The sequence below is a fragment of the Battus philenor genome, unplaced genomic scaffold (genome assembly GCF_028537555.1).
Source record: "Battus philenor isolate CCGP_79_NKW_IND1 unplaced genomic scaffold, ilBatPhil1.0.hap1 SCAF_9, whole genome shotgun sequence".
In the NCBI taxonomy this organism is placed as follows: domain Eukaryota; kingdom Metazoa; phylum Arthropoda; class Insecta; order Lepidoptera; family Papilionidae; genus Battus; species Battus philenor.
Genome location: NW_027181759.1, coordinates 5,879,558 through 5,902,817, shown reverse-complemented (window position 1 = coordinate 5,902,817; position 23,260 = coordinate 5,879,558). Strand labels below are relative to the sequence as shown.

The 23,260-nt window shown below is 33.5% G+C and overlaps 2 protein-coding genes across 2 annotated transcripts; both read left to right on the top strand.

Moving 5' to 3' along the window:
- The first annotated feature begins 995 nt into the window (after positions 1–995).
- LOC137932288 (protein snakeskin-like) lies at positions 996–11,724 on the top strand. The gene is made up of 4 exons (XM_068775894.1): positions 996–1,126; positions 8,212–8,332; positions 10,217–10,316; positions 10,963–11,724. Exons 1-4 carry the CDS (start codon positions 1,085–1,087, stop codon positions 11,078–11,080), a joined length of 381 nt encoding a protein of 126 aa, XP_068631995.1. The 5' UTR covers positions 996–1,084; the 3' UTR covers positions 11,081–11,724.
- A 3,355-nt stretch (positions 11,725–15,079) lies between these two features.
- LOC137932278 (uncharacterized) lies at positions 15,080–16,822 on the top strand. The gene has a single exon (XM_068775882.1). It carries the CDS (start codon positions 15,080–15,082, stop codon positions 16,820–16,822), a length of 1,743 nt encoding a protein of 580 aa, XP_068631983.1.
- Positions 16,823–23,260: the final 6,438 nt, after the last annotated feature.

Below are 23,260 nucleotides of genomic sequence, written 5' to 3'. Positions count from 1 at the left end.
CTAAATAAATTAAATTCTGTACTGACTGAAGTGTTTCTTTATTACACTACTGAACATTTGAATAAATAGTTGTAGTGGTAATACTTATTTGGATAGTTTCTTGCTAGAGAGATGTAATCAGTGATTTTCTTTATGATCAAACTATTTAACAATAGAGCGTTTTAAATCGTATTAGAGTTAATAAATTTACAGCAACGCTTGAAGTTGTAATACACACAAAATGGCGATATTTTGATTTTAAAAACTATCCTACTTAAAAAATGTTGAGTATTTATCATTCAAGTAAATAACCACCACTTCATTACTACTAATTATTTTAAATCTTACAAGAATATTAATATTTGGTAATGTTTGCGTACAAATCTAAAATTTTATCTATTTACTTATAATTAATATGACGCTCTTGATTTTATGTGAGAAACATAATTGCCAAATTTTGTTTTCGATGAAATTCGAGAACTTTAAATATTATTGTTTATATTGAACGGTTATTTTAAAATAAGCTGTTGCAAACGTGAAAATAAACTAAAATTATTCATTTACATTCGTATTTAATTAAATAAAGACTACAAAAGTAGAAAATTCCACTTGTATTATGTTGACAAAAAATTCACGTTGAGGCACGACGTTTGTTACAAAGTTTTGCATTTTAGATTTAAAGGTTTTAATTGATATATTAGTCGATGGCTGATGTCATTTTAAAAAGTTATCGACGTTTGTAGGGATTCCATGAAATTGATTTAACTTGGAATATACAATGAATGACAACAAAAGTTTCCGTAATTGTTAAATAAACACAAATAATGATTGATTACGTGGAATAATGGGTCATAGATATTAATAACAATAAATTATAGTTATGAAAGCGATATATATTTTAATTATAAGACTTATATTTATCCTGTGTCTTTAAAAAAATATGGATTACGCATTGTATGATGTCATGCGTCGTAGCCGCGAGGCGACGCCACCGTTCCAGCCGCATTTACGCTTTACTTCAGTCTTATTCTGTTCGTCACTGCAACGCCGGTGTCAAATATAAGTTTTTTTTAAATTTAAATAAATTATATTGAGTGCATCCAAAATGACCATCAGCAGATTAACTATTGTCAAGTTCCTTGAATTGGTAAGTAAGATTTATTTGTATTGGTGAACTAAAATGAATAACTTTTGTTTACAAATATACTGCCTACAACGAACGCGTATAAACCGATTTGTAATTATATATGTAGATTTTAAAAATTGTAAATTTTTTAGGTAGTCACATATATAGGTGAAGGAAATTTTAAAAATTAATGTATTAAAAATAAGACAAGAACATTCGTGTCAAGGCCAATTATGGGAACTTGGCTAAACTGGTTTACCACTGCACCTGCAAGAATTTTGTTTTTATAATATATAGCGATTCCTTAAAATTCCTGCTATGTTATAAAACTGTTGTTTACTTTTTTTAATGATAAAATGGTTTATAATATTTATCACAACATACATTCATGATTTTGTAGAATCAAAATATTTTTTTAAATTCATCCTTAGAAGTTCTGCAAATTGAATTAATCCAACTTGACATAATAATGTTTTGGTTTTTGTAACGCCAGTAACGAGTTGTTTTTTTTTATATCAACTTACGATATTTGTAGTCCATAATGTTTTTAAAGCATATGATGTCTAAATTTTATTCGATTGAGTTAAATTTTCTCCAAGACATTACAGAAAGAATCATTTGATTGCGAAGACCTATCGTACAGATTATATATCCTTTTGATTAAACTGAATTTGTGACCGCTTTGTTAATTTTAACTTGAAATGCTATAAGTTTATTCTTTTATAAAAAAAAGTGACGTTTTTAATAAACAAGTGAAAATAAATCAAGTAGCGTGTGGCATGGAAAAGCGAAAAGGGCGTTGGCTTTTTAATTTTTAAACGGTTTTATTTATTTCGACCCGTACGGAATTTATTTTTGATGATGGTCAAACGTTTGTTGACTCTATCAAATGTTTGTTTTGAACCGTGCAGGGCGTGGTCAGAAATGTTATCAGGCGAAGTCATATATAATGTCATATAATATGATATCATAAAGTCATATAATATGATAATGATAGATATAATATGATTATTGTTAACAGAGTATTAATTCGAATACATTCGAATATTCTATATTGATTATTAGTATAGAAGTTAAGATAAAAGTGCGAGAAAAATACTTGGTTAGTTTTTTATAGTGTCGACAACATCGAATCAAATCTCTTTTTAATAATTTTAGTTTAAATTCGAATACATCCTTATTATACTTATTGAATTTATAGCATTTTGTAAACAGTAATAATTGAGTGAATTTTTTAATGCGCTTAATGGCGAACCTTGTTGCAATTCTCAGAATCCTTGAAGTTTGATATGATTAGACGTTGATATTTAATACGCACATATCTTTTTATTGTTTATATGTATTACAAGATGGTTGTTATGGTGATTATTATCCAAAAACCAATGGTTCCAGATATAATAAATACTGTATTACATTTTTCGGAATTCGTATTATTATATTTTATTCGCCTATCGCAAGAAATAATAAATTAATGTTACATATTTTTGAGTGATCACTTTGTGTCAGTTAATAAGAAATACGCGTAAAAACCTTCTTCAAGCTATTACATCTACAAGTAAAAAAATCCTTGCAAAATCGTAATATTATTTGAATACTTGTAGATATGAAATCAATTTTATCTATAAGGGGGACCGGAAAGTAATATCGCGTTCTTAAGTTAAATTCACACGACTACATTTTTAGTAAGTTTTTATTTTTAATCAACATTATATTCACCTGTGTTATCAACCTTTAGTCTAATATACAAATTTTTAATGCTTAAATATGTCGACAGGAACGTTACTTTCCGGTTCCCCTAATACATTGGGTACTTGTTTATTCTACGTGACCTCAATTGCGTTTGTCCGATATTTAAATAATTATTTATTGATATAAGTATCTTTGCAAATATTTTACTAGGTTTTAGTAAATCAAGCGTTAGTAAAAAACGAAGAATAAAGTTGATGAAAGTCATTTCAGTCTTCTTCTATTCACCTAGTTATGGTTTTACTTTAACCAATAATCTGACTTATAATGCGTACTTACCGAAAGTTACTAAGTAAGTTATTAAGTAAGTACTTTTGTAAAGAAAAAATCTCTGGTTTTTCGGGTTTTTATACATTATGAGAACTTTGTTTACTAGCGTTTAGTTATATAAGATAATTGATTATAGGTGCAAAAGCTTAAATGGGGTGAATGTATAGCTCTTTTTCTATTAATCAATGTATGGTACATCCTATCCAGGAACTAATGTTTTAATTAATAATTAATGACGTATATATATACATATAAAGTATTTTAAAAATACGATAACGATGATATATATACATATAAAGTATTTTAAAAATTCGGATTACTCATACATTAATATAAAAATATTGTTTACTGTCGGTCTTTGTAGACTTTGTACTGTCTGTGATTACTGGTCTGACCTATCCGATAGGAGAATAAATAAATGTAACAGATTTCAGAGTGATCAGTTTCAACATGAAGATTGGAAATAGGTGTAAAAACTTTAATTTGTTTGCCGCAAATACGTTATATGTTCGCGTTTTAAAAGATTTTACATCTAAAACCACTTATCCAGTATATAAACATAACCCAATTGTGGTCAATACGTTATCCACGATAATATCTACGGCGCTTGAGAAATTGCATCACGGTGCGCAGGGTATACCTATTTTTGGTGTTTATGTGTGCGTATCGCACTTCGCAACATGTGTAAAATTTAAAACATTATCTTTTAGTAAAATTTACGTTAAAAATGATAAGTTATCTATGTTCCGATTATTTTCATAAAAACATTAAATTCTTATCATGCATTTCAGTTATTTTTATGCCACTAAACGAATACAAGTTATTTAATAAAATTGTGGACTTTTTATACCGGGTTATTTCTTCTAGGTATAAAAGGTATAGCTTATTTTCTACCAATAATATATATTATCTTATTACTCATAGTACACCATGAATAATAAGAAAAAGCATTTCAAAACTTTGAAACACTAACACTATTAGTGAAAAAATAAACTAAGAAACAATATTTAACTATAAAATTCTAGACTGGAATATTATATTTCTTTATCATGAATTATATTCAACCTTAGGACATCCTCTGCTTCTGCATAGGCCTGCATCTAACGTATTTCGATGATCATAACAAAGACATCTAAATATGCAACCACTTGTACAGGGTGGCCCATAAGTCCTTTGAAAAGTAAAATTTGAATAAAACGAACAGGGCGCGCGTGAGCGGTGCAGGGGAAGCGATGGGAGTAACTTCGGTTTCTGGGAATTTAGTCGCGATGGAGCATTTTACCGGAGCAGACCGTGCGTTTTGTGTGCGCGAGTTTTATAAAAACGACAATTCGGCAACCGTTGCGCGGCGTAAATTTCGAAAACACAAAGTTTTACACAACTTTGACGACACTCCAACTCTTCAAACGATTAAGAACTGGGTTGCTAAGTTCGAGGAGACCGGTTCGACGTTAGATAAACCGCGGTTGGGTCGCCCAAGGACGTCACGTACGGAACAAAACATAGACACAGTGACACAGTCTATTCGCGAAAATCCGACACAGTCAACTCGTAAGCGCGCCAGAGCATTAAACGTATCCAGGACATCGTTACAACGGATTTTGAAGAAAGATTTACATATGCACCCTTACAAAATTCAGTTGGTTCAAGAATTAAAGGAAACTGACGGTATTCAAAGACAAAATTATGCGAATGAAATGTTGAATCGGTTTACTTCCTTCAATAACATAATGTTCTCTGACGAGGCTCATTTCCATCTTAACGGGCATGTTAGTAAACAAAATTGCCGCTATTGGGGCCCCATCAATCCAAAACTTAAGCATCAGAAGCCCTTACATAGTCCGAAAGTGACTGTTTGGGCCGCTATGTCAGCCCATGGTATCCTAGGGCCTTACTTCTTTGAGGATGGCAGAGGGCGCGCAGTTACTGTTACGTCGGAGCGATATGTGGCTATGATCGAAGAGTTTTTCATACCAGAATTGCAAAACTTTTCAGGCTTTAATGCCAGGACGTGGTTTCAACAGGATGGGGCCACTTCTCACACCTCTAACACTGCTATGCCCGTTATCCGTCAATTTTTTCTTGGCAAAGTGATCTCTAAGAGAGGAGACATTTCCTGGCCTCCACGTAGTCCAGATCTGACCCCGATGGATTTTTTTTGTGGGGCTACCTTAAGGCTAAAGTATACGACACAAACCCGCGGTCAATTGAGGCCCTAAAAGAAAACATCCGCAGAGAAATGACAAACATTTCAGCAGTGACGTGCCGCGCAGTCATCGACAATTTTAGACGTCGTTTGCAAGAGTGCCGTGATCGCAACGGATTACATTTAGAAGATGTTATTTTCAAAAAATAATTCCCGTTTTTTAAGCTTTTTTTGTAAATAAAAATTTAATTCATAATGTAATTAGTTTTATTTTAATAATTTTTTTTCATTTCAAAGGACTTATGGGCCACCCTGTACTTGCCAATCCGCTGGACTATGTTAGTTACTTTCATTCCTGTGTGGATCTGCTCATTCTTGACCCCATGATTCGATCTCGTAGAGACATTTCGAGCGCTCTCTGACCGACTGTCACCTTACCAATAAGGCTCGGTGTCATATTTTTATTGATGCTACGTCTTAAACGTAAACAGCTAATGTGTCGAAGTCTCGGTATCAACGAGCTGTAAACTCGGTCGAATTCGTAATGTCGCAACGACATGCAGTGCGCGTCCGTTTTATAGCATTGATATAGAATGTTTTGTCCAAGGCTTACGAGTGACCCTGTCTGCAATTTAGCTCATGGCTTAATCTTTATTGGAGTGTTCGTCCGCACGATTTTTTTACGTTTTATAGGTTCGGTTGCGGATTATGTATTTAGGTTCGTTTAAATACGTACGCCTCAGATTGAAGAAAAGAACGCAATGAAATTATTATCATTTTGTATAAATTATATGTTGTTCCAAACTATTTCGAATTGGGCTCGACAAAGAATACGGGCGGTTATACACATAGGTGTAACGACATATTATAATAATACGTCAACTACACATTTCTTCATCATCATCATCGTGTGAGCCAATTGCAAAGCATAGGCCTCCACTATAGACCGTCGCAATGACGCATCGACTCACCGCGATGTCGTCGGTACATTCAGTTTATGCTATACATATCAACATGGCCAGTGATCAACAAAAGTATACCTATTAATATATTCTACTCATAAATTCTTATCAAATAATAACATATTTATCGCAATCAATATTGACGGAAATTTTATTTGAAAATCAAAAATTTGATATTTGGATAGTGACGTCATACCGCGGCAATAGGTGCTTTTATCGCATAAAATATTGAAGCAAACAAATTCGTCGTCAAATTTCCTAACGCGACGAAGGCTATATTGCTAGAACTGCGCAGCTTATGGGTCGGAGTAAACTTGTGCGCACAAGTTTACTCAAATGTACTGTTCGTCTTGGCTTTATTAAATTTATTAACATGACAATGACGTTCATTACTTTGTCTGTAAACTAAGCATTAATGAATTTACAAATTAAAACCTTCGACTCGGGTGATACGCGGCCCGCATTTAATATGACCAGTTAGAATATGACATCATTCTCTCCTGCCGGCAGACCTTCGTGCGGCTAGAAAATTACGTCAGCGCACGTACTCAGTAAGTGTGTAGGATTTCGCGGATATCACGCTGTCTCATTTATAAACAAATGTGTGATCCAACATTTGTTTTCATATTATGACATAATTCGTTTTGTTTATTAGCCGGCGATAGCCTAGTGCCTTAGCTCACAAGGAACCTCAAGGTCGGGACATACGCGCGGCGGATCGTTACAGATCCGTCGCCAAGCCCTTATTAAGATGGTTGAAGGGCGCGGTACAACCCCTTACGACGTCTGGCTGCGGATTAAAAGTTCAGATGTTCTTTATTTCTATCTGTTTCTCTCCCCTTTTTTTTCTCTCTTGCTCTCTCTCTGTGTTCGCAGCCTCCTTCTACAATATTACTTTTTCCCAGAAGGTTATACCAGTGTTTCATGACCGCTCATCTTCTCGTATCTATCGGCGAATTCTCGACGCAGCTCACAAGCGTGTGCAAATTTTTATCCTCGTCTTTGTCACAATGGCTTCAATTGGGCGAAATAGATGTAACTACGTTGGGTCGCTTCCCCTTTAGACCCCGGCTATTAAGTGTCAAAGGTGTTGGAAATGAATGTACATACATACTACAGATACTTATAACAGAAAGTATCTATAATACATTTATCGTAAAAATAGCCACATAGTTTTACAATATTTAAGTTATACAGTTAAAATACAATATATACATGTCGAGTGCTACAAGGAAATATACATCTCTACTTCTCATTACAGTATACTAAATACTACTGTGACAAGTAGCTTTACTAACCTTTTGAAAACTTCCAGTGACTTAATTGTTAGAGTGTATTTACCGCAATAACTTGACTAATTGGTTTCGGGTTAGAAACTAACTCTTTGGATTTTTATTTGTTATCTTTTATTAGATACTAATATAAGTAAGGTATATATATACGTATGTTATTTATTTAGTTACATTTAAAAAGTGTTATTAATGAATGGTAAATGAATGCTTCTTAATGGTAGACCCTTGAAGTAGCACACATTTCATATATTTTTCCTTATTAAATATTGTGTAGAATTATAATATAGTTAACAGACCGACGACAACAAACCAGTTAAATGTAATAAAAGAGTAAGGCAAAGTTAATCAGGAATGTAGATGAGGGAAGTAAGGCGATGTGTGAAAGAAGATCAGAACGTGAAGAATGAAAGATTTTGTGAAGGATGTGAAGAAAGAGAGAAAGAATTTGTGAGGAAAGAAAGGAGCAAGGTTAATAAAAATCTAAAGAATTATTTATTCCCGAAATGTAACGTCACGTCCCTGCCCTAAACAGCAGGGGAACAATTACAAATAATATATTTAACAAAGATAACACAAATTGTCGTATATTAACATATTGTATTTAAATACGATGGTAAAAAAAACGATTTAAGAATTTTCTGCCGTCATCGTGTGATAAATCTTTTAATATTTAAATATAATTGTTTTCAGGCTCTGACATGCTCGTGCGTGGCAATACATTACCACAGCTACAACAGCGACGCTGACCTTGGCATGCTGGTCACGGGGACATTCGTTGGTTACCTCATCATATTCGCAGGGGCCGCTGCTGGTGAGGAAAATTGATACTTTTACTGCTTATTACTTTTGAAGTCCGCTATATGAAAAATTAAAAGAAATTTACCGATATACTCAGCAGATTATAAAGTTGAAGTGACAGCGAGCAAGACACAAAGCGCAGAGAACAGATGTTCGCTGTGTCCTTAAGGTGGATAGGAGACCACGGATTGGGAAGTGCAGCGCAGGACATTCACGCGCAACGTGGACAAACGACTTGATTAAGGTCTGAAGGAGACGTTAGATTCAGAGATTTCAACACGCCTTTTTAGGATATCTATGGAGGAGGTCTATGTACAGCAGTGGACGTCCTACATTGCGCTTGTCAGTCCGTGGTCACACTCCAGAGCCTTAAGGTATCAGATTCCTCTGTTATGTAACGCGCTATGTAACCCGCCCAATGCCAGCCACTTCAACTTGCCAATCCGCTGGTCTGTGTCGGTTACTTTCGTTCGTCTCCTGATTTCTGATTTCATTTCGTAGAGAAATCCCGAGAATAACCTTCACCACACCTGAACAATGTAATTTAAAAAAAAATAATGACGTGTTACATACCTAGCCGTACGTTACAATGACAGATTTATGATTATTCATAGTTAAAATAATCTTATCTGTAATTACAGTTAACACTAAATTTGTTTTAGTCGGAATCATTGTTTGATTTTGAATCACTTAGAAGATTATATCGTAAGCCGTAGTTATATAGAAACGGTGGTAACCAAGGCATTCGTCATATGATTAACCGCCTTATCTTCAAAATGTTTGATGTAAGTTTTATTGCTTGCTCTGAAAATGCGTTTTATTTACGATTTAGATGCTGGATTAATATAATATAATTACTACATGAAAGAATAATATGTATATTAATAAATTAAAAACAAATAGGCTTAGTTAATTTATTATTTATTAAATATATAATGTAGTATTAATTTTGTCGAAATCGTACCGCGTTTAAGTTATACCCACGGCGAGACGGGAAGGAGTATATCAGCTCTGCTAGCTCAGCTTCGCTAGTCTGCCATCAACGCAGGCGACGGAGACGCTCATGATCGTTTTTCTCGGCCTCTACCTCGCCGCGCTTTTCAAGGGCGCGGTACAGCGGTTTCCGCAATACTATAAATATATGTACGATGACTAAAACGACCTTTAACTTCTACATTTTTACACAGAAAACAATGCTTAATCTTTTTAAATATTTAATTATAAACTTCACCTCCCATGCGGTCGCCACCTTAAGGCCAAGATGTCTGTTTAACTCACTATAAACTCACCTACGCACCAGAAACACTTATTGCGTCACCACACTCTGACAGACTTATAAAACATATCAGCCATCAATAGTAATAAGTGTTTTACTATTACATACATGCATTTACGTTTCTTGTAGTAAAGGTAAAACAACAAAGGCGTTTTTTTGTCATTTTTGTTTTTACACGGTTTATATGTTTTTTTAGAAAAGCGTGTAAAAATACATGTGATACAATCATGTAATGAGAGAAAACTCTTTCCAATAAACCTTGCAAAAGAATTAATAATTAAATACAAATTACATGAGTATTTACAAAACGAAAACAATTCATCTTCTCAGACAACATTTTTTCGAATTAATATTCAATAAAAATTAATTAATCCCATAATAAGCGTGTACATCTAATACGGAATATACCAAAACCGGGTTTATGGTATTATCCCATTGTATTTTATTACTGTATAGAAAAGTTCGACTAGTAGAAATTTTTTGAAAATAAGAATAAAAAAGAAGAGTTTTAATTTTATTATTGAAACGCCTAATTTCAAAAAACGTTTGAAAAGACCGTGTAAAAAGAAGCGTTTATTTCGGTACGTACAAATTATTTTGATAATACCTATCTGATTGCAGGCTACTTGATGCAGACGCCGTCACATAAGCGTATCGACATCTTCTATTCGCTGGTCGGTGTTGCATTGTTTGTTGCTAGTGGTGCAGTTATCATTGACAGGTATGTACCAATACTACATATATAAAAAAAGACTAAATTGTGTGAAATTAGGTATAGCTAGAAAGAAAAACCACAATTCTTATAAAGGTACAAGAGGCGGTCTTATCGCTCGAGGCAATCTCTACAAGACAACCTTTAGATGGAGATGAAAAATCTGAAGGAGCCTGCAGTTTAGTTTACATATATATATATATATATACACACACACACATATATATACAGCAGTACAAAGTCTGCAGGAACAGATAGTGAACAATAATAATTAGTTTATATAATAATTAGAATTTTGAAATTGCTTTTTTTTACTATTTTACAATCGACGGCCGTTGAGACTAAAACATTTTATTAGGAGGAGGAGGATAGGATTTATTTAAGCTTTATTAGGAAACCCAACCCATGTGAACCGACGACATAATTAAGGTCGCGGAAAGTCGCTGTGTGCGGGCAGCGCAAGATCGGTCATCGTGACGATCTTTGGCACATGCCTATGCTTTGCAGTGAACGTCTATCGCCTAATATGAAAGAGATGCCAATGAGCTACTACTCCTACTAATCACCTCTTTAAATGTAGAAAAAAATTACTACAAATAATATTTCAGTGTCAGATGCAAATTTTTAAAATTAAATAATTCTTTTTTTATTATAGATTTCAACATTACGGCAAGAGTGATTTCAGAGACAAGAACCTCGCGAAAGCATCTTTGTCTATTATCAACGGAGCTATTTTGCTCGTAGACGCTGCGTTGACTCAACGCGGCGGATAGATGGCGTATATTTTTTAATAATATTACATTAAAATTGCATTTGGCTATGAACCACAAGATCGAAACACGTTTTTAATCTTGATGTCAAACAGTAAAGGAAGCACTGAAATGTTTAAATAGAAATAATTAATTTATTAATAACTTATATGATTCTGGATATTGATCAGTACAATATGCTAAAGTGCCCAAGCTACCTCGAATATAAAGTGTTTTGAGAATGTTTCAATTTTTAATATTAACAACGTAAATATCTTCTCTACTAAATATATAATAAAAAAAAGATCAAATATTTTTTAAAAATTTAATCGACATTTTGTACGCCCACATTTTGATACCTATAAGCATTTATATTTAAATTATTAATAAGCTTTCGCTTATGCCTTCCGGAACAATGCTTTCAATGTGAATAAATAAAGATGTAAGTAATTAAAAAAATATATTTTGTAACTAATATATTTATACAGTAATCTAGCAAACCACAAAACAATACTTAATGACACGAAAATTGATTCAACTTTTCGAACAATTATTTGAAACGTCACTTTATGTAATATTTTTGATACTGTTATACATTTATTTGTGCGCACATAGTTTTAGTTAAGGAGCTAAGTTTTTGTTGTTTTTTATAAATGTACACGATTATATGATAAGTTTTGAAAATTTTGTCTATAATAAAATATAAAAAAAAAAACTTGTTTTTATTTATATAATCTGTGATAAATTTTATGACCGACAAAGCTGTTCGAGATACGAAGATAATCGTTGACTTTAAACGGAAACCAGGTCTTTAAAAGATGGTATATCATGTATTATTAAAATAAGTGATGTTCAAAAATAATTTTGTATTACTTGTCATTAAACATCGGGAAAATTTCTCTTAATTAAGGTTATAGATGTTAGAATACTCGATTGAACGAATCTTCGAATTGCAGGCATTATCTTACTGTAGTAAATTTTGGTTTGTTACATATTAATTGGTACCAAAGCCTAGGCGCGTCTATTCACTGTTTAAGAGAAGACTCATTCTAACTCACTATACAATGATTTTTATCACATCGATCGCTATCACATGATAGTTGCAAGGAACACAAATACAGGATTACGGGCGCTCTAATTTGTCTAAAATACATCGAAAAAGTGTGTAGTAACAATGCGTGAGTACATCATAAAATCAGAGGATAGGAATACTCATTAAACGAATTCGCAGAGGCCACTTACTTAATGTCGGTTGAAGTTGTTGCTGTTAGCCCGGAGGCTTTTACAGTTTTATCGGAGCTTAGCTAACGGTGCAGAAGAGTCCGTGAACTTAAAAGTTTAAAAATAAACAAAACTGTATGTGCGCGTGCCAATTGCATGAAGTCGCACTTAGTAAAGCGCTCTACCCGTGTGGAGCTGTGCAGCGTTGTTCTGTGTATGCGGCTTGGGACGGCAGCGTAGACCACAGACGAGCCAAGGAGGGAATGCGAATCCAATCTCAGTCAGCCCACGCTGTTCGCGGTAAAAATGCGGGCAGCCACCCCCTAAAAACGGGTGTCGTGTTGTGGTTTTGTAGTGTACAACGCGGCGTCCTGTGAGGAGTGTCGCAGGTGCAATGGTAGATGGAGATGTTTGGTTAGCGCTTGCAGTGTTGTGTCTACAGAGGAGGTAAGGTGGTGCGTGTTTTGTAGGAACCTTGTAATGGGAGAGGCCACTTTTATTTTACTTAGTAATACTTAGAATGCAGTAAATGTTAATTGTATTTAATATATCGTAATATAATGTCATCCCGCATCAGACTACTGGCGGGCAAGATACACCACATAATCATCTCTCGCACAACACCGACGGCCGCCTCCACCACGCCCGATTTCACGCGAGGGTGAACAGAAGAGGTCCTAGTCGCTTTCTACCGCTGAGCAATCCTTGCTTCGCAAACCTACATGTTGCTCCCATTTACTACATTATACACCTGTAGGGATATAGTTCCACGTCGTGTGAACATCTATATAACTGGAATACAGTAGTCCAGAGTAAATTTAGCTCACGGACCTCTGTTTCCTTGAGATCAATTTCGAAGAAGCTGCAAAAAGCCTAAATCTGTTAACAGCATAACGTCAATAAAACGTTGTAGCCTTCTCACTAGTACTTCTAGTTAATAAAGCAATATTTAACAAATTCTACTTTGATCTAAAAATAATGTATGTTCGCATTACGCAAAGACAAGTCAGACTGACACGCACGTCTGTCACTTAAACCTAAGAGCCTGACATCTATTACAAGTAAAATACCTCGCGTCCTACAATATCCTTTTATAATGTATTTAGTGTAACCTGTACGGCCAGTCTTAAACATGGTCAAGTATATACTTTTTGCATTTTGATGTTCAAATTATTACTATATTTAGTTGCATCGTTTCGCTATACTTAAATGTCTAGGTGGGATTCATGTATGCAGCCAAATAATTTTAACGGCGTATTGAAGATAATGGAATGGCTCGCCTCCTTCGATGTGTTTATCCGTATATTTCGTAGTTATATTGGACATATGAGTGTAAAGGCTTAAATTAGGTTACTACTGTACTAACTACTATTTTGTTAGTGAATGTTGCATGTTTATCTTTGCTTGTCTTATTTATTGTCGTTATTAATATTTTTATCTTTAAGTTTCCGGACGGATATGAAAAATTATATAACTTTGCATAAATAGAAATAAATGTTCATAACTTCGTATGTATCACTGCATTAGTAACGTCTTGAAAAAAAGTCTTTAAAAAATGGTAATCCTATTGAACTCTGAAACCGTGGGCGTTATTTTTTGTTTTTAAGTCTGGCTGTATAAAAATTTAAATGTAATCTTAGAGACTCCGTAATGACAAATATTTTGCTGCAGTTTATAATCATCATTACGTCAAATGTTAGACATAGCCTAAAACAGATTTCCAAAAGGACTGGTTGGAAACGGCCAACATTCAGCGTCTTCCGAGGACTTTAACAAGATCTTGTTCTGTATCGAAAACTAAGGTTACAAAAAATAAAATTGTTAAAAACTTTTATAAATAAAATATAATAAAAGTTAGTTTTTAGTAACGAAAATAATTGTTGGAAATAACAGGAATGGATCAAGAATAATGTATTATTTTCTGTTGAATTAACATTATTTACATCAAAAGTTACTTAACACCAAAAAACAAATATAAACCCAAGACTGACAACTTTATGATTTACTTGGCGCAAAGTAACAATAAATCAATCGAACGTAAATATGTCCGAAGTATTAATGGCTGTCTTTAGATATTGACTTTTTTATAGTAGTAAGTTATAGTGCTACCGAAACCGCTGTACCGAGCTGCTGGGGATCTGTTAGGGAAGTGCGACGAGGTGAAGGCCGAAATAGGAACTGATATATAAAACCATTTGAAGACTATGGACATGGCTTCCACATTTGGGGAGTTGTCAACAAAAATAATGTTGCATGCAAGCAAAGGATATAAAATGCAAACGATGTATAGTTTACAAGGAATAACTAAATAGATGACTAACATCATCATATCAGCCGATAGACGCTCACTGCAAGGCATAGGCCTCCTTTATGAGTACTTGAAAAGAATAATTGTAGCCGAAGATATCGAGCGCTACAAACAATAACATATCCCACATTATTACAATACGTTCGCATCTGATCGAAAATTGATTTTGACAGAAATTTTATTAGACTGTGAGACATTGGTCTCCTGCTCTTAAAACTCCAAACTATATATATAATACTTTTTCAATGAATTGCAAACAATATTAGAAAAAAACACAAAAAATGCAAGAATATTTATGATTTGTTTGTATTACCTGTGAGTGAAAATTTATTGACATGCCGACATTAGGACTAATATAATTTCAAATTAATATACACAGTGCCTTGGATTTCGTGAATAAATAATAAAGAAAAGAAGCTTTGCTTAGCAATTGAATATTATATAAAGACATGAAATCGTACACTACTGCATATCGTTAGTAAAGTTTGACAGAAATGAATTCATTGTTCATATTATTTCTGTACAAAATCTTATTTTTTTGGTATGTAGAATTAAAGTTGATCGATAAATCTATAATCTTAGCAAATGAAATATTTGATCATAGACAAGCGACGTGCGTGGCATGGTGGAATTCTGAACCGGATGATGTTAATAGATTTTTGTCGAAATTTTCCGCATCAGTAGTAACATGCAACGTAACAGATATTGCAAAACAGACTGATTTTCACAATTTTGTCAAATATAAACAAACTGTATTATTCGTAAAGAACCCAGAGGAATTCAAATATTTTTTAAATTCTGTAATTAAAGACGTAGTAAATCCAATCAGTATAATATTAGTTCTAACTGCAGTAGAGAAAAGTAATTCCGTGTTGTTAAATTTGACGAGACTGGCATGGAAGAATGATATTAGCAATATAATAATAATAAGTGCAAATGGAAATAACGATAATGTAACGTTTACTACGTACTTACCACACAGTGATGGGAAATGTGATAACTTTAACCCAGTAACGTTAAATACTAACGAAAATAAACATTTTGGTAGAAAGTTCAAGAATTTTCAACGATGCCCTATACGAATTACAGACACACAGTTTGCTCCTTACATGGTATTTAAGACAAACGCGAATAATGAAGCTTATGTAAGCGGTATAGATGGTGATGTTTTGAGTCTCGTTATAGAAAGGCTTAACGCAACTATAGAAATTGTTGCATCACCACCTGACAATGACAGAGCTATTACAAATTCTAGAAAAGCCAATGCATTTCGTAACCTAATTGATGGAAAAGCTGAAATAATGAGTCCAAAATTTACGTTGAATTATAAAAGATATATATTAGCACAGGTGTCATATGTATATGGAAGCTATGAAATAGTTTGGTGTTTACCTGAAAGCCGTGAAATTTACGCTTGGGCCAAAGTTTTCCTCCCTTTCCTCACAAATATCACTCTTCTTCTAGCCTTCGCTTTCATAACAATCATAATAACTATTATGATTATCAATAAATTTATTACAAAAGAAACTCAAATAAAAAAAGTTTTTTTTGACATCTTAGGTATATTTTTTGGTCAACCGGCTAGCTTTATAACAAAGTGTCGTTTAAAAAACAGCATTTATGTTTTGTGGATTTGGTTCTGCCTAATAATACGCGTAATATACCACAGCGATCTTGTAGAACGCTTTGAACGTACTATTTATGAGCCACGATTAACAACCGTGAACGAAGCTTTGGACACGGTCGAAGGTTACGGCGGCTTCTTGGAACTCAAAGAGTTTTACCGGAATACATCATTCGAGACGAATTTTCAAGCAGTTACATTATCAGATTATCCGAAATATTTAGAGCAGATCGCGAATGGTAAACGATTTCTCTTGGCGACCAATGAATTGTTTTTAAGATATTTTAATTACTCGGTGCATATACTCGAAGAGCGGGTCACAAGCATTCCGGTGTGTTTTTTGATGAGACCTCGCTGGCCAGCTGCATCTGAACTTGATAAACTAATTGAACGAGTCACTGAGGCCGGCTTCGTAAACAAGATTATACGCCAATATGTAGAAAAGCGCTCATGTGAAGCAATTACGACAGAAAAAGACATTGTCAAACCAATAGAATTATCAGTTCTGGGTGCATGTTTTTATGGATTATTAATTATGTACTTTATTTGTACCATAATTTTAGTATTAGAAATTTTACACGATAAAGTTCAATGCAAATGTAAAATAAGATAAATAAATCGGTATTAATTAAATTTATTAAAAAGAAATGCATAAGATTTTAACTCATTTGTGTTTATTACTATAGTTTTATATCTCCTTTAAATATGTTCTTCAGCATCGTGGCTGCTACAAACCGGATGCCGCTTCCCAATTGGAGTTCATTAAAAGATTGTTTTTAATATTATTAATTAAAAATACAAGTATGACGTTTTCTTGATGGTAAGCTATGTCGCTTGTTCAAGCATGGTACGGCACGTTGAGTTTCGTAATACAAGATATAGTCACTTTATTTTTGTTTAGCTTTTGTTCCTCGCTACGTTGCCCCAAATCGAAGCACAATCGTATCTATGCTCTACTATTTTAATTAATCCAAGGAAATTTCCTGTAGGTGTAAAACTCTAAAGGTATGTATAGATAGCATAGGTCACCAAAATATTTGAAGCCTTTGCACTTATTTTAATCATTCTGTATAAAGTGGTCCCTCTGGTATATATTAAATTATTTATTTTGAACAATAGAATGCGAGCAAATAACTTTTTACAAAGTCTGGACAAATAGTAAGCGATGATTATTTTAATATATAATCATTCGAATTTTGAAAACGATTATTCTTACAATATTATCATTAAGTTATTTCTCATATTTGAAATCATCGATTTTTGCTTGGTTTTTGCTTTTACCCCAATCATTCTGTATAAAACTGCTAACGTGACACTTTATATAGTTTGTTCGCGTTAAGAATGCAGTGAATCAACAACTTCCGTTGATCTAACTACGCCTCGTATCCAAACCGTTCCTGTTTAGCTATTGTGTTCAAATTATGGCAGCAACTGGTAACCGTGATCTTGACCTAATAAGGATCTATTTAGGTCGGCAAACCATTTTTCTCATCGAGAAATTTCACGGGCACAGTTTGGGTACGATTTCGTAAAAGTTTTTACTTGATCGCCTACAGGGTCTACCTAAGGCTTAAATTAAATCTGCCACTTGTATAAGGTCTTGTAGCTAAGGGACAATTACAAAATATATCCCTCATAACGCTATATCTCCTCCTGGTGGGGCGCCTACTCACGCTGCGTCTATGCTAATGTTTATCTTTGAGATTATCCAATTCGTCGTTTTCCGTTGAGAGAGATAAATAGATAAATCTTTAAGCACTACAATACGACATGAACGAATAATAAATTCAGAGAAATGGATTCGAAAAATCTGATTAAATAATATATATGACATTTTTAAAAGAATATACTATGGGCAGTACCGCTGATGTATCTCTTTTAAGTCTATTTGTACGGATTTTCTAATAACGGAAACATAAATATCTGCTGGTACGCGTCACTAGACGACGCGACAGTTTCAATTGCTTCCATACCATTACTTACTAACTGACCTATTCGTCTGACACATTCTGCAATGTAACTTACTTTTTTGTTACTGTACTAAACTTAGCATCTAAAAGTACAAATAAAATATTTATATAAAATACATACATTTTTAAGCTCCATATTATTTATGTGCACAAAAATAAACAAAGTAACTGTTGACTAATGAGAGAATTCATTTTGTTCAGCATAGTCATTTCAGTAGAAGTTTCAGTGCTCCGTCATAGATTTCCAAATATAACGCAGGTCGCTTCCAGCCAGCCTCTTCACACCACCTTAACAAGGTCATCTGTCTGCGTAGGTGATCGTCGTACGCCGCGCTTGCCGGTCCTTGATCTTCATTCCAGAACTTTAAGGCCCCAACGGCTAGTTTTGCTCGCTATGTGGATTGCCTTCCGCTATATGCAAATCCACTGGGCGATCTCATAGGTAAATATCACGCGTAGGAATCCAAAAATAAAAATCGATTATTATCAATTACTATTCATATATTCTTAACGTAGACATCACACGTAGTATTTTAAAAAGAAACAATTACACTAAGGAACAAATTAAAATCTCGTAAATTAATAACGCCAATAAATAAATCATAAGCACTAGACAAATATTAGTACAGTACCAAATAATAACTATAGAGATTGGTAAACATACATAGAAGTCCATTTGTGAATGAACAAACTGAAACGTTCCCGTCTTTGACTGTATGAAGTGGTCGCGTCAAATGCATTAAATTCGGTTTGACTAATGCGAATGATTTTGTGTTGCTATTTCCAGTGTTATATATTATTATAGTACAATATCAGTTCAGGATTTACTGTGTTTACAACAAAAGACGACTAAGAACAGAGAAATGAGAAAATGATGTTGATTTCTAAATTAGTTTGACATTATTTAAGCACGAGCAGGGGTAGCTTAAACGTCAGAGGACTGTAATTTGCGATCGTAGGTCGCGCAATCGATCCCGAGATGAAATCACATATAATTCACACTTTGTGCATTAGTTTTATAGGATTTCCACTGCTCACAAACGGGCATCGGTGTCCTCTGCATATCTTAACGCCAACCCGCCTGCCAAGCGTGGCGATTATCGTATATCTCCATAGATATCTTTGGTGGAGGTAAGTTTGCTAGATGTCTATGAGCTGAAACACCGACCTCAAATAAAACCAGCAGTCTTTGCCTTGCAGTGGGCGTCTATCGGCTAAAAAGAGAAGTTTTAACACTAAGTTCTATTTCAATATTTTAAACTTATGTAAAGTTATAAGCATACACATAAATTCGAGAGTTTTTATGCTAATTTGCTTTTAAAGCTATGAGCTTTTTACATTTTATAAATATTTTATGCATACTAGTAGTTAAATGTATGTAAATCATCACAATTATTTTAGTTACAGGATTTCCATTGCTGTACATCGAAACCATCCCCTCAAGATTTCCAATAGGAAATGTTTAAAGATTTCTTAATGTATATAAATAATATACTTGTAACAATTACATGATGATAATAAATTCCACGTGCCGTTTTAAAAATAATTTCTGCATAATTTTTATGTCATAACTTTATTCAAACTAGTCACGAATAGAAGATTACTGGCATCGACTCTCGATCAGTAATGATCAGTTTCAGATTCAGCTTATCCATTGAACAAAGATACCATAAGTTAAATTAAATGAAAAAAAAGATAGATGTCGTTAATTAAAATACAAAAGGATTTGAGCTTGTTACACCAGTGAAAGTTTTGTTCAAAGTAGAACAATATTAACACGCGCATTTCCGACTTGTGTGCCTTGAATAAAATAAAGCTTAGAACTCTGAATGTCGAACGAATGGTAACTGAGTACATAAAATTGTGGAACATAGCTTACAATAAAAGTTTTTTTTATTACTTTATTTTACTCAATAATTACATAACAGAAACATTGCAATAACAATACAAAAGCGCAACTGCCAGTATTTTCACTTTCTATGATTTCAGTGGCGTACCTAGGGGGGGGCGGTGGGTGCGGTCCGCACCGGGCGGCACTTTCCTTGGGGCGGCATTTTTTATATTTACTTATATTTGTAAAAAGCAACTTACTCATTTCATATTTATTTTCTTTCTTGAATTATAAATTAAAATTCTGTTCCCAACATTGTAATTTTGTTAAGAATTTTTTTAACAATTTAAATCAGTGTCGCTAGTTGCGAAAGAAGCTTCTCAAAATTGAAGTTGATAAAAAATTTTCTTCGTTCTACAATGAGTCAATTAAGACTACAAAATCTTGCAATATTGTCAATAGAACAAGAAATTACAAATAATATAAATTTTGAGAGCATTATACACGATTTTTCTAGTATGAAAGCTAGAAGGTAGATATTATATAAATATGTTTAAGAGTGCATACAAATATGTCTAAAAAAATTACTCTATGTATTAATTAATATTGATTAAATAACTATAATTTGTTTATGTGTATTAATTTATAAAAACCACTATTTGATTGACTTATAATAGAAAGGGCGGCAAACTGGAGATCGCCCCGGGCGGCAAAAGTTCTTGGTACGCCACTGTATGATTTTTTATAAACAACCTAGTAAATTAGTTTTTTATTATTCATAGTCATAACATAGACCACGAGTCAATAGAGGCGGCATGGGTAGACTTACCAATGGTGGACCGACGACGTAGGCAAAGTCGCAAGAATCGCTGGACGCGTGCAACTCAAGATCGGTCAACGTGGTGATCTTGGGAGACGCGTATGTCTTGCAGTAACCCTATCGGCTGACATAATGATCATAACTCCTTGTGAAACATCAGGGACGACGCAGTTACTAAAATGATTCACTGTCAACCTTGTAAACCCGATAAAATGTTACAAGGAAAATCCCAAGATTGAGAAGTCCTTCCAACCCACATTATTTAAAGCCAAAAAGGAAATCCTGCTTGTCCGTAGTCATTGCGTTCAAATTCAAATCTGACGTCATCGGTAACTCTGAGCAATGTTGTTACGACATTAGGAATGGAAGGAATTGAAAACATTTTTTTTTTCTTTTGATATTAATATTTATTAAATATTATCCAAGAAAAATGTCTTTTCATACATTAGAATTTAAATTTGATTTAATTAAATATTGATGTTAGCAGTAATTATGTAGAATCAAAACAAAAACGGAGCAAATATTTGATTTATGTGATGGTTTTGATTTATGATTCAGAATCAAAATTTTATGATTAAATATGATATTTGTGTAGAAAAAAAACAAGTAAGTAAGTGTTTTAATAGCAGTCTTTAAAAGTGACTTTAAAAGAAACATTTAAAGGAATTAAAATATTGACCATTACTTCTCAATGCCATGTGTATCAAAGTGTATTGTATGTCCACAAAAACATTACAGATTTTTCTACGAAGTATGATATACACAATGTACCAGAAGTATATAATATAAGTACATAATACCAAAAGCAAAAAAATCGTATACTTAGAGCTTAGCGTTCGCAAACTTCACAGCGTTCGCAAATATTTGTGGAGAAATGTATAATATTTTGTGCATTGACCCCGGGTAATATTAAAAAAGTACCTTTTTTAATAAATAAAAATTGTTACTACATTATAAACGTCTTCATAGAAGATTCACACCTTCAGAATGTTATGGTCGTCTCTAGGCTCTCATTTATGTTTATTAAATTGATAACTTTTTATTCTTTTGAAATAATATGTAGTGCCGCTGATTTTCTTTCTCTTATTTTTAAGGTATTTATCATCTGAACACGTGGTAGACTCATTTTTACGTTAATAAAAAAATATTATTCGTTCAATGTTGAATAAAGATTTATTTTTATCATTAAGAAAGATATTAATCGGAACACATTGAATCTTTGTCGTAATATCTAAATAATAATTTGTATTATTCTGACCAAGTAACAAAACGTACACAGTAAATACACAATTTCTAAATACAACTAGTTACTATCACGATGGTAACTCACGTATTGAGAATATTCTGGTTTTGATTCAAAGCAGTTCTGCAGTTCGACACTTTATGTACTGTCGAACTACGAGGCTTCCAGTTCAAACTTTCGCTGAAATAGTGAATGTAGCTCTTGTAGTCGCGAGTCTTGAGAATTCTATGTACAATCCTGATTAATAATGAAAATCTTTCTTGATTATGTTTAAGTTAAATCAATATACAGAACCTATTAAATATTAATTTTTAATGTTTCTTAATGAAATATTAAGTTAATTGTAAATATTTAATCATCATTACTTCAGGTCGTCTCTCGAAGATTTACAAAGGGACCGGTTCTATGCAGACTGCAGCATAGCGTCTTTCGGTTTTTGTCGTTCATGTACAGATCTCCTTGTTCCTGATTCGGTCTCGTAGAAAAACTCGAGCATAACACTTATGTATACATATACAAAATTACGAAAATAAGAGTTTTATACATACAGACGAGTTTCAATTGTTTTAAATAACTTTTAAAAAATACCTGTTACTTGGGAATAGTTTATCGCTGTAACATATTCGTTCTGCTCATAGACTACCACTGCAAGACATACACCTCCACTAAAGATATCTATATGTCTCATATTAGTAGATAGAGAGCAGAGTGAGAGACGCAGCAGGGAACGAGTACAAAGAGTGGCAGCATTGCCTCCTTAATAGAAGATGTAGCCGCCACATATTCTTACACTACAGCAGAATATTGGTGATGCAAGGCATGTTTGTTCCTAAATAAAAATTTATGATGTGTATAGGATGAAAAAGGAGAAATTTCTGCAAAATTTTAAAAACCAAAAGACTGTTAACTCATTAAAAAAATCAAAATCCAAATTTAAACGAAAATTGAACGTATGGAAGTAAAATGATATCGTAGGGTGCTATTATGGTACGCAGAGGACGCTGCTGCCCATCCTCTGGAAATTTGTTTGTGAGCAGTTACGATCCCAAATAATTAATGCACAAAGTGTGAATTATATAACATTTTATTCCGGGAATCTAATCCTACCTACGATCGCAAGTTTTAGTCCTCTACCGCGGCGAGGCTACTGCTCAGCATATTGTTGATTCTTAATTAATATATAATTC